The sequence below is a fragment of the Lepus europaeus genome, chromosome 7, assembly GCF_033115175.1.
Source record: "Lepus europaeus isolate LE1 chromosome 7, mLepTim1.pri, whole genome shotgun sequence".
NCBI lineage: Eukaryota > Metazoa > Chordata > Mammalia > Lagomorpha > Leporidae > Lepus > Lepus europaeus.
In genome coordinates, this window is record NC_084833.1 from 5,248,050 (window position 1) to 5,259,971 (window position 11,922).

An 11,922-nucleotide genomic window follows, 5' to 3' on the forward strand; every position below is an offset into this window, starting at 1 on the left:
GGGCGGCGCCTGCCCGCTCGGCTGCCCAATCACCTCCCGGCATCCGCGGCCGCTGCCTTTGATTGGAGCGCGCCGCATCCGTTACGCGCTCCTATTGGTCGGGGTAGACGTCTGCCTGCCGCCTTCCCCGCCCCAATACGGAAGCGGCGGGGTTCTCGGGGTCCCGAAGCGGGTGGGTCCGGGCCATGGGGCTGCCGTGGGCGGCTGGGCGCGCCGAGGGGGCGCCCGCGCGGCTACCGCTCGTGCTCACGGCGCTGTGGGCCGCGGCCGTGGGCCTGGAGCTGGCTTACGTGCTGGTGCTGGGTCCCGGGCCTCCGCCGCTGGGACCCCTGGCCAGGGCCCTGCAGCTGGCGCTGGCCGCCTTCCAGCTGCTTAACCTGCTGGGCAACGTGGGGCTCTTCCTGCGCTCGGATCCTAGCATCCGCGGCGTGATGCTGGCCGGCCGCGGCCTGGGCCAGGGCTGGGCGTGAGTGGGGCGCGGGGTCGGCGGGGAGCCTCGGGCAGGAGGGAGGGGACCGCGGGGCCCGGAGACCCCAGGACCCGGTTGCGGTAGCATCCGGGTTTGTTAGCCAGAGGCCGCCTTTAGAGCCGGGGGAGGGAGAGCCGGGGTGAATGCTACTCGCTCACTCGCGGATATTCGCCGGGCACCTGCTGCAGGCGCGGGGTCCTGAGCCCCCGGCTCATTCCAGGCCAGGCGAGCCGAGCAGGGGGCCGGCGGGGGCGGGCAGACGGAAAGGAGGTTCGGTTTTAAACAGGTGACCAGTCAGTGCAGGTCCTGCGTACGTCGGATCAGTGTCACTGAAGTCAATTTCTCTGTGCTGGTGAACGCCTAGAGCTTTGTCCATCTGTGGTTAGGAATAGCAAAGATATTTTAGGCTTCAAATAACAAATAAAAACAGACGGTCAAGGTGGGCCTCCCGGAGGAGGCGTCTGAGCAAACGCTGGGAGGAAGTGGGGGGGGGGTTGCCAGGTGCGGACAGAGGATGTAAAGGCAGGTGGGGGCCAAGTGGCCTGAGGGCTTTGGTGGGCGCTGCAGGGCCTTGCCCCAAGGAGGGGCGTGTCTTAGACTGCAAGCCAGTCTGGCTGCGGGGTGAGGCTACGCTAGGAGGGGACCAGTGCGGGGGCCAAGGTGGTGGGTGGCGGGAGCCGCTGAGGCCAGCAGAGCTGCCCCCGGGGAAGCCGGTTCAGCCTGCGGTTACCTGCAAACAACCAGCGGCTTGGCGAGGCGGGCGAACGGCCGTGCCCTGCTCCCCCGGGTGGGCTCGGGGTGGGCTCGGGCCTGAGTCTGGGTCATTGTCCGCAGGTACTGCCACCAGTGCCAGAGCCAGGTGCCGCCGCGCAGCGGGCACTGCCCTGCCTGCCGCGTCTGCGTCCTGCGCCGGGACCACCACTGCCGCCTGCTGGACCGCTGCGTGGGCTTCCACAACTACCGGCCCTTCCTGTGCCTGCTGCTCCACGCCGCGGGCGTCCTGCTCCACGTCTCCGTGCTGCTGGGCCCCGCGCTGGCAGCGCTGCTGCACGCCCAGGCGCCCCTGCACACGGCCGCGCTCCTGCTGCTGCCCTGGCTCATGCTGCTCACAGGTGGGGCGCCCCCTGCGGTGGGAGGTGGGGTCTGCAGCCCTGGGGAGCCAGCCTGTGTGGGGTGTGGGAGGGGAGGATAGCCAGGGTGCCCAGGACAGGAAACCCAGTGCCCAAAGACAAGTGCAGGTGGACTTCAGCAAGGTGGTTAGGGAGGCCCGGCGCTGTGACACAGTGGGTTAAGCCACCGCCTGCAGCACCAGCATCCCATATGGGCGCTGGTTCGAGTCCCGGCTGCTCCACTTCTGATGCAGCTCCCTGCTAATGCGCCTGGGAAAGCAGCAGAAGCTGGCCCGGAGTGCTTGGGCCCCTGCATTCGAATAGGCGACCTGGCTCCTGGCTCTGGCTTGGCCCAGCCCTGGCTGTCACTGCCATTTGGGGAGTGAACCAGCGGAGGGGAAATCTCTCTTTCTGCCTCTCCATCCGTCTCTAGAACGCTGCCTTTCAATAAATAAACAAATCTTTAAAACAAACAAGCTTCCGTGGGGGCGCTAGCGGGGTGCCAGCTGACCCCAGCCTCTGGAATCGGAGCAGCGGTTCTGGTCCCTGTGGTTCTGACCCAGCTTTCCTGCTGGTGCCCTGGCAGGCAGCGGAAGGCGGTCCAGGTACCGGGTCCCTGCAGCCACTGGGAGTCCTGCGTGGAGTTCCGGGCTCCCGGCTTTGGCCCGGCTGTCTGCGGTGACCATCTGGGGAGTGGACCAGAGGGTGGGAGATCAGAACCCCTCTGTCTCTCCCTCTCTCTGTTGGTCTGCCTTTCAAATAAATAATAAAACTTTTGAAATGTTTGTGGAGACTGAGATGGAAAGATAAGTGTATTTGGTGCGAAGCATTTGGAAACCCATGGTTTCTTCTCACAATCCACGCCTCCCATAAACTTTTTTTTTTTTTTTTGACAGGCAGAGTGGACAGTGAGAGAGAGACAGAGAGAAAGGTCTTCCTTTGCCATTGGTTCACCCTCCAATGGCTGCTGCAGCCGGCGCACCGCGCTGATCCAAAGGCAGGAGCCAGGTGCTTCTCCTGGTCTCCCATGGGGTGCAGGGCCCAAGCACCTGGGCCATCCTCCACTGCACTCCTGGGCCACAGCAGAGAGCTGGCCTGGAAGAGGGGCAACCGGAACAGAATCCAGCGCCCCGACCGGGACTAGAACCCGGTGTGCCGGCGCCACAAGGCGGAGGATTAGCCTGTCGAGCCACGGCGCTGGCCTCATAAACTTTTTTTAAGGTTCCCTCGTATGCATGGATTTCAGAAAAAAAAATTTGTACCAAGATACATATTTTAAGTCTATTTTCTATGAACTTTATTATTTATTTGTTTATTTTTCAGCCAAACTGGAAATGGCTGTGCTTTAAAATTTTTTTTTTATGTATTTATTTATTTGAAAGGCAGAGTTAAAGAGAGAGAGAGAGAGGTCTTCCACCCACTGGTTTACTCCCCAGATGGCCACGACGGTCAGGCTGGGCCAGAGCAGTGCCAGCAGCCTGGAGGTCCATCTGGGTCTCTCTCGAGGGTGCAGGGGCCCGAGCACTCGGTTCGTCCTCTGCTGTTTCCTAGGCACATTCACAGGAAGATGCCTCGGAAGCAGAGCAGCTGGGAGTCAAACCGGTGCTCTGATGTAAGATGCCGACGTTACCCGTGGTAGCTTAACCCGCTGGGCTACAATGCTTGTCCCCATAAACATTGCTTTGGAAAAAAAAAAAAAAGACTGATTTATTTGAAAGGCAGAGTGTCAGCCAGAGGGGGGGAGAGAGAGAGAGAAAGGGCGAGATGGAGAGGGAGATCTTCTGCTGTTGGCTCACTCCCGTCCTCACATCCCAGAACAGCCGGGGACTCGAGCTGGCACTCTGATAATGGGACGCCAGTGCTGCCAGCAGTGGCCTAACCTGCCACATCACAGCACCGACCCCTCCACAAGCTTTAGAAGTCTTCTTGTTTATTTATTTGGAAGTCAGAGTTGGGGCTGACATTGTGGTATAGTGGGTAAAGCCACTGCCTGCAGCGCCAGCATCCCCTATGGGTGCTGGTTCGAGTCGTAGCTGCTCCATTTCTGATCCAGCTCCCTGCTAATACACCTGGGAAAGCAGCGGAAGATGGCCCAAGTAGTTGGGCCCTTGCACCTGCGAGGGAGACCCAGAAGACACTCCTGGCTTCCATTGTGGTCATTCAAGGAGTGAACCAGCAGATGGAAGACCTTTCTGTGTCTCTCCCTCTCTCTGTAACTCTGCCTTTCAGATAAATATACATATATGAAACAGAAGGGGATATATATATATATATATATATATATATATGTAAAGAAAAGGTGACAGAGAGAGAGGGGAGGTGGTCTTCCATCCCCTGGTTCATTCCCCGATGCCTCCAACAGCCAGGGCTGGCGTGAAGTCTTCTTGCCCAGAGCTCTGGCTGGCAGAACCAGGGAGGGGTTCCAGGAGTCCTGGGGTCAGGAGGGGGTGGTCTCAGTGACGCAAGCAGCGGGGTGGAGGCTCTGCAGGCAGCGAGGCTGTCTGTGGGAAACCGTGAGGATTAAGGGGGGGGGGCCCTGAACGCTGGTGCGGGGAGATGGCCGCGGTGTGGGGGGCAGCGGGGAGCTGGTGCAGGTTCCGGGCACCGGAAGGCCCAGTCGTGGAAGCCAGGAGGACGGCCGTGGACTTGGACGACGCCTGGGCTGCCAGGTCCTGGGTGACGCATGCATTGCCCACGTTTCCGCTCCTTGTCCTCTCCCTAGCTCCCTCCCTCTGACCTCTCCACGGTCCCCCGTGACCTTGTTCTCCCACGGCCACCCGCCCACTGCCCCGTGCCTCCTCATCCTGTCCCAGCCCCGCTCTACCCTAGGGACCCCCTACCCTGCAGCCCAGGCCTGGGGCTCTCAGCATCCTTCTGTCCACGCTGGCTTTCCGGCCAGCCCTCCTCGCTGTCCCCTGCCCTCACTGTGCCTCCCGGCGGCCCCTCCCGGTGGCCCGGGCTGCTGCCCCCCTCACTCTGGGCCCTGCAACGTCTTGGGTGCCTGGAGACCGTGCCAGTGCCCAGTGCCCAGGTGGCTTCCTCCTCCTACTCCCTCGTCCACACCCCAGTGTGCTCAGATCCCAAAGCCACCCACGCGTCGCCCTGCTCTGCTCCCCACCTCCCCTCCCTCTCCCCCTGCTGCCCGGCTGCTGTAGGCCGTCTTCACACCCCAGCGCCTCCCCTCCCCTCCCCTGTGCCTTCCTGCTCCTCTGCTCCCACCCCTTTCCCTGCTGGCAGCGGCCAGAGGCTCACGGTCCCCCGTGGCAGGCCCTGTCCACCCTGCTGACCTCAGCAGGCCCACACTGGGCCTGGCCATCCTGCTCTCCTGCACGCTTGCTCCTCCAGTGGCTGACGCTCCAACTTCCTCGCTCTCTGTCCTCCAAGATCCATCTCGGAGAGGACGGGACATCAGAGGGTGTGCCTGGGACCCGGTCTCGAATCGCCACCCCTGGCTGAGTGTCCCCCTCCTTCGCCGGAGGCTTCATGCTGTGTTGACCACCTTGACCCCTGACCCTCCATTCTCAGCTTCCCTCGGGGTTCCCCACCTGCACAAACCCCTTCACCCCACACCCTCCTCCTCCTCTCGGCCTCCCTTCTCGCTGTCCGCCCACCCGTGGGCAGGCTCCCCGAGGACTTGCTCGGGCTCCCGGCCACTTGTCCTCACCTCCCACCCACGGCTGCAGCTGCTCCCCTGGCGTCTCGCCCTCCCCAGGGCTGCCACGGGCTGCAGGGCTCTGTCTGCAGAATCCACACGACGAGGCCAGGTGTTGGGCCTCGTGGTGGCGATGCCTGCGTCCCGTATGGGAATCCCTTGTGGGTTAAAGTCCTGGCTCAGCTCCCGATTCTAGTGCCCTGCTGGTGGGCGCCCCGGGAGGCAGTGGTGGTGGCTCGGATGAACTCCTGGCTCCTGGCGTCGTCTGGCCCAGCCCCAGCTGTCGCAGGCGCTTGGGGAGTGGGCTCACGGGCGGGAACGCTGTCGGCCTGCCTCTAGCCTCCCTGCCTCTTAAATCTTAGCATTTTATTTTAAAGAAGATTTTGAGAGGCAGAATCACAGAGAGAGAGAGAGAGAGAGAGAGAGAGAGAGAATCTTCCATTGCTGGTTCACTCCCCAACTGACTGCAAAGGGCTCGGGCTGAGCCAGGCCAAAACCAGGAGGCTGGACTCCATCAGGGCCTCACACTCCTGGACCATCCTCCACTGCCTCCCCAGGAGCATTAGCAGGGAGCTGGAACGGAAGTGGAGCCACAGGGACTCGAACTGGCGCCCAGATGGGATGCCAGCACCACAGGCGGCGGCTCGACCCCCGTGCCACAACCCCGGGCCCTAAACAATATTTTACAAAACCCACAGGCTCCTTCTGAGCCCTCCCCTTATTTCAGGAGACCCTGCAGGTGCAGGAAGCACCCCCCCCCCCAAGTTCTCCCTGGACCTCACCAGCAGCTGGGGCCTTGCGCATCTGCCTCCCCTGCTGGGTGCCCTCTGTTTTCTTTTGTCTGAGCCCCAGAGACCCCCCCCCCACTTCCTAGTCTCTGGGCACCATTCTCCTCTCCCTCTCCACTCCCGCGTCAGGGATGGGTGCTGGCACGTCTGTGTGTGTCTGTGTGTCCTGAGCTTTGCAGATCCACGGCCGTGCTTGGTCCCCGGCCTGCCAGCAGAGGGCTTCTGCCCTGTATTGAAACAGCGTCCACTTACTCCTTGCCCTCTTGGGAGGGTGCACAGCACCCCAGGCCGCTCTTTGTGGGTAAAATTCACACCGGGTAAAAGTATGCATTTTAACCAGCTTACAACGGACAACTCAGCGGGTTTTAGTAGCTTGGCAGTGTAGTGCAGTGGTGAGCACGGGTCACAGACACACACACACACACACATATACACAGAGTGGTACAGTGATGAACACCAGCTCTGTCTCTCTCTCTCTCACAGACACACACACACACACACGTACACACACACACAGTGTAGTACAGTGGTGAGCACCAGCTCTGTCTCTCTCTCTCTCACAGACACACACACACACACACAGAGTGTAGTACAGTGGTGAGCACCAGCTCTGTCTCTCTCTCTCTCACAGACACACACACACACACACACAGAGTGTAGTACAGTGGTGAGCACCAGCTCTTATACACACAGACTGCAGCAGTGAACACCATCTCTCTCTTACACACACACACACACACCAGCTCACACACACAGTGCAGCAGTGAGCACCAGCTCTCTCTCTCGCTCTCTCTCTCTCTCTCTCTCTCACACACACACACACGCCCCGCCCTTGCTACAGCCCCTGCCCTGCCCGTTCCCCCATAGGCCCCAGCGCCTGGCAGCCGCTAATCCCATCTGCCTGCTCAGGACACTTCCAGCCTGCGCCCTCTGCCGCCGGCTTCTCGCTCAGCAGGGGGTTTCCTGGCATCCTGTGGCTCCTCGCTGGCCAGGTGCTTGTCCCCTGCTGAGGCCCAGGTGGTCCGTGGCGACCCCTTCCCAGCTGTAGTCACCTAACTGAGAGATGGCCCCCGCAGGGACGGATGTGCCTGCCCCGCCCCCCAGCCCGGCACTCACAGGGCCTGGCACGTGTCCAGCGAGCTGGTGACACGTGAATGGACACCGCGTCCCAGGCAGGCACCGGTCCACCCGGTTCACCAGCCTGTTCCTGTGACCCACAGGGGCTGGCCAGCCAGTAGCCAGTGGGGGAGGGCAGCCGGGCCGGCCGGACCCTTGCCCTTGACCTCTCTGCTTTCTCCTCACAGGCAGAGTGTCTCTGGCCCAGTTTGCCCTGGCCTTCGTGATGGACACGTGCGTGGCGGGGGCGCTGCTGTGTGCGGCCGGGCTGCTCTTCCACGGGATGCTGCTGCTGCGGGGCCAGACCACGTGGGAGTGGGCTCGGGGCCAGCACGCCTACGACCTGGGCCCCTGCCACAACCTGCAGGCCGCCCTGGGCCCTCGCTGGGCCCTCGTCTGGCTCTGGCCCTTCCTGGCCTCCCCACTGCCCGGGGATGGGATCACCTTCCCGACGGCGGCGGAGGTGGGACTCGCCGCTTCCTGACCCCAGGAAGGGCCCGAGCTGCACCGGGACGAGGGGTGGGGGAGGGGGAGGCAAGTTGGGCCTTGATGCCTGCAGTGGGCAACGCCAGCTCGGCCTTGGCCTTGATCTTACCCCTGCCCCGCGCAGGCCCTGCGGCTCAGGGGCGGCTGGCACGCGGCGGCCAGGCCGGCCTCGCTGCCCTTCTGCCCGGCTAATCAGCTGCTGACTTCCCTGCTCACTGCCCCCACCCCCACTCCCGTGCTCACTGGGTTTCCGGTCCGTCCCTAAGCTGGGGCTGCTGTTTCTGGTTGCCCCGACTGTCAGGCCTGAGGGTCCCAGGGGCCAGGGCTCCCCTCCTCGGGCAGCTGCTGGGATCCGGCTGTGGGAAGTCCGGCACTTCGCCAGCTTCACGCAGCCTCCCAGCTAACCGGGACCACTGGGCAGCGTTTCCCCTCAGTCGGTGGGTGAGAATCTTACAGCTCCGTGAGATCCTGGGGTCGCAGTGGAGGGGGCGGGGCCAGAGTGAACCCAGCCCCCCAGCCTGGGAGGCAGCAGGTTATGGCTCAAGGAGTCCGGTGTCTGCTCCACTCCAGGTCTTTGCTTTCGGCTTCACTGTGCGCAGCTGCTGGCGGGGCGGGGTGGGGTGGGGGGTGCCGAAGCCCCATGACGCCTGCTCCTCCTGCTCCTCCAGCTCCCTGGTAACCATTCCTGCATAGACTGCAAGCAGCCGGCTCCGTGCGGCCGGCGTAAACCAGAGCTTTCTCCTAGAGTCTCTCTAAAATGATAGTAAAGAGATACACACACACGCAGCCAGGGAGGGAAGCGAGAGGGGAGGCAGCAGCAGGCCCCCCAGAACCCTGAGAGGCTCAGGAACCCCGCCAGTGGCGGGGAAGGGGAGGCGAGGCCGGGGGCCCACGGTGGGGATGAGTGGGAGCAGGGAAGGGGCAGCTCCGGTGCCCTCCTCCCCCCAGACCCCCCCTCACCCCCAAGGGTCTCCCTTCTGGGGCGAGAAGGGGTGGAAGAGTTGTTTGCAGGAGAAGCAGGGTTACTGGGGGAGGGAGGGGGGAGGGCCTGGGCCCTGAACAGGGTTAAGTCCACAGAAAATGCGGGGCGGTCCTCCTTCCAGCGGGCTTGACCGAGGGCCCCCTTGTTTGAAATTAGAGAGATGCCCCATGAGCCTCCCATTGGCTGCTTCACTCCCCACATGCCCGCAACCACCCCGGGCCTCCCACCCGAGCGCTGCCCCGAGGTGCACGTGAACAGGAAGTGGAGAAGGCACTTGGACCCAGACACCCTCCTGTGGACCTGGGTGTCCCAACCCTCGGCTTAACCTCAGGGCCAGGCGTGCCGCAGGGCCCTCATAGCAGGGAGGATGGAGCTCCGGGGTCGCTGGCCAGTCCGCGGTGTCTCAGCGATGCTGGGGACTCGGTGTGCCAGGCTCCCGGTGCTGCACGGCAGCACTGGCAGACCTGCCCGACGCCCGCTCCCTGCCATCCCTCACGCCCCGGGATATCTTCACGATTTTCATTCCATGGTGAGGAGCTGCAAGATTATTTGTAAAACAACCCCTCCCCGGCCCGTGAGGGTCCCGGCTGAGCCCTCCCTGGCGGGGGGAGGGGGACACTGGCCGTGCCAGTTCCCTTGCTTTGCTTTTCTGACATGGGTTTGTACTGCTTTTGCATGGTTTTGTATTTTACACGAACGGACCCCCCGGGTTTACTCTCCTACGCCTTGCCTTTGCCTTTTCACTTCCTGCTGTTTCTGGGATGTAGCCGATTGTGTGTGGCTGCGGGCCACTCCTGTCCCCTGTCCACGGGTCACCTTAGCCACCCCATTCCCTTCCCGTTGAGAAGAATCCACCGAGATCTATTCTTGACCCCTGCTCTTCCGGATGAAGTTGAGGGTCAGCTTGTCCTCAGGGCCCACCAATAAAAACCCCGCTGAGATCACGAATGGAACCCACCAGAACCTGTAGGTCAACTTGGGGAAACGGGTACCTACAGGAAATAGAAGTTTCCAGTGGTGTGTCTCCCCTCCTAATGTTTTCAATAAAGTTATAGACACAGATTATGCTTCCCTCCTTAGACTTATTCTCAAGTACCTGATCCACATTCATGCTAGTTATACTGTCGAGCGGCTTATGGAAATGCTCCGTGACCGGCTCATAGCACACTCACTCCCCTGCAGTCTAAGCCACCTCGCGTACTGTGCAGACCTCTGCCTCCTGTTTCTCTCGGCCCTGTCTAGGTGAGGTCGCTACACAGTGTGCAGCACAAGGAGCAGGCACCTTGTGTCCGACCTCAGAGGGAACACATGCAGTGTTTCACCACTAAATGTTTGCCACAGGTTTTAATAGATGCCCTTTAGGGGGCCGGCGCTGTGGCTCAGCGGGTTAACACCTTGGCCTGAAGTGCCGGCATCTCATATGGGCGCCGGTTCTAATCCTGGCTGCTCCTCTTCCGATCCAGCTCTCTGCTGTGGCCTGGAAAGGCAGTGGAAGATGGCCCAAGTGCTTGGGCCCCTGCAGCCGTGTGGGGGACTGCGGGACATGAGCGCAGCCATGGCGCGGCCAGGCCAGGCCCCGGAGCTCCGCATGCGCAGCTGCCCCTGGGTGCCCCCGCTCGAGCTGCGCGGAACGGAGCCGCGCGGAGCTGAGTAAGATGGCGCCCAGAGGAAGTAAGATGGGCAGAATCCAAAGTTGTTTACCACTAAAACTAATTGGCTGCGCAACATCAGGGGAGGTAACAAAACTAGTAACAAGTGTATAGACATAGGGCTAGTCCTATAGAAATCCCCCTGTAAGGTGATTTTTGAAGTGATTGGTTGGTCCTTAGCCCTGCCCCAATGACTCTGCAGTTTTGTGCTATAAAAGGTACTGTTACGCACAAAGTAAATGAGTCCTTGCTACTAGACTTTATACTTGGGTCTCCGCTGCGTCTGACTGTCTCCGGGATCGGGAGGCTGGGGAATGGGTGAGCGGCGCACTTACCTTTCCTCGGACCCAGTCCATCCTGTACAGGTGGACTAAGACCCTGCAGGGGACCTGGAGGGGGCTCCTGGCTCCTGATCGGCGCAGCTCCAGCCGTTGCGGCCATCTTGGGAGTGGGCCATTGGATGGAAGACCTCTCTCTCTCTCTGCCTCTGCCTCTCTGTAACTCTGCCTTTCAAATAAATTTTTTAAAAAAGATGTCCTTTAAAAAATATTTATTTAGTTGAAAGGTAGGCAACTGAGAAAGGCCAGGAGCCAGGAACTCCATCTGGGTCTCCCACGTGGGTGTCAGAGGCCCAAATGCTTGTTGGCCCATCTTCCACTGGCTTCCCAGTCCCACTGGCAGGTGGAGCCAGGTCTTAACTGGCACAGGTATGGGATGTCTGCATCAGAGGCAGAGTCTTAACCACTGTGCCACAGCACCAGCCCCCGGCTTTTTAAAGATGTTTTGGTCTTGGTCATTTTACAGTTTTACTGTCATGTGCCCCAATGTGGAGTTCTTTTCATTTATCCACTGGGATTCACTGGGTTTTCTATGAGTTGTTCACTGCTTCTAAAAAATTCTGTCACGGCCAGTGCTGTGGTGTGTAGTGTGTAAAGCCGTGCCTGCAGTGCCGGCATCCCATGTGCACTGGTTCGAGTCCCGCTGCTCCACTTCCAATCCAGCTCTCAGCTGCGGCCTGGGATAGCAGAAGAGGATGGCCCAAGTCCTTGGGCCCCTGCACCCATGTGGGAGACCGGGAAGAAGCTCCTAGCTCCTGGCTCCTGGCTTCGGATCAGCGCAGCTCCGGCTGTTGCGACCATTTGGGGAGTGAACCAGAGTAACTCTCTGCCTTTCAAATAAATAAATCTTTACAAAATAAGAAAAGAAAGTTCTGTCATTATGTCTTTATTTTTTCCATCCCTACAGGAACTCTTCTTAGATTGCCCCATACCCCCAGTGCCGCCCTTTTAAAGATGTGTGTATTTGAAAGGCATGGGACAGAGGGAAGACAGGGAGAGGGAGATCTTCCATCTACTGGTTCACTCCCCCAAATGCCCGCAGCAGCCTGGACTGGGCCAGGCCAAGGCCAGGAGCCAGGAACTCCATCTGGGTCTCCCTCATGGGTCGCCAGAGGCCAGGTATCTGAGCCACCATCAACTGCCCCCCAAGCACATTAGCAGGAAGCTGGATCAGAAGTGCAGCAGCCAGGACTCAAACTGGCACCTGGACATGGGATGCTGGTGTCCCAAGCAGTGGCGTAACCTGCTGCAACACGATGCCTGCCCTGTGTCTCTTAATATATCATAATTCACTCCCCAAATGGCTCAAGAGCTGGAGCTGGGTCAAAGCTAG

General features: G+C 60.7%; 1 protein-coding gene across 1 annotated transcript; it reads left to right on the forward strand.

Moving 5' to 3' along the window:
- Positions 1 to 182: 182 nt before the first annotated feature.
- On the forward strand, positions 183 to 9,562 carry ZDHHC24 (zinc finger DHHC-type containing 24). Its single transcript, XM_062195778.1, has 3 exons — positions 183 to 466; positions 1,304 to 1,581; positions 7,323 to 9,562. The coding sequence occupies exons 1-3, from the start codon at positions 186 to 188 to the stop codon at positions 7,616 to 7,618; spliced, it is 855 nt and encodes a 284-aa protein (XP_062051762.1). The 5' UTR covers positions 183 to 185; the 3' UTR covers positions 7,619 to 9,562.
- The last annotated feature ends 2,360 nt before the right edge of the window (positions 9,563 to 11,922 follow it).

Bases quoted from the DNA above. Each gene is read 5' to 3' on its own strand.
- ZDHHC24 (XM_062195778.1), top strand. From the start codon at position 186: ATGGGGCTGCCGTGGGCGGCTGGGCGCGCCGAGGGGGCGCCCGCGCGG. The intron at 467-1,303 runs GTGAGTGGGGCG...CATTGTCCGCAG, and splicing joins GGCCTGGGCCAGGGCTGGGC to GTACTGCCACCAGTGCCAGA. The intron at 1,582-7,322 runs GTGGGGCGCCCC...TTCTCCTCACAG, and splicing joins CTGGCTCATGCTGCTCACAG to GCAGAGTGTCTCTGGCCCAG.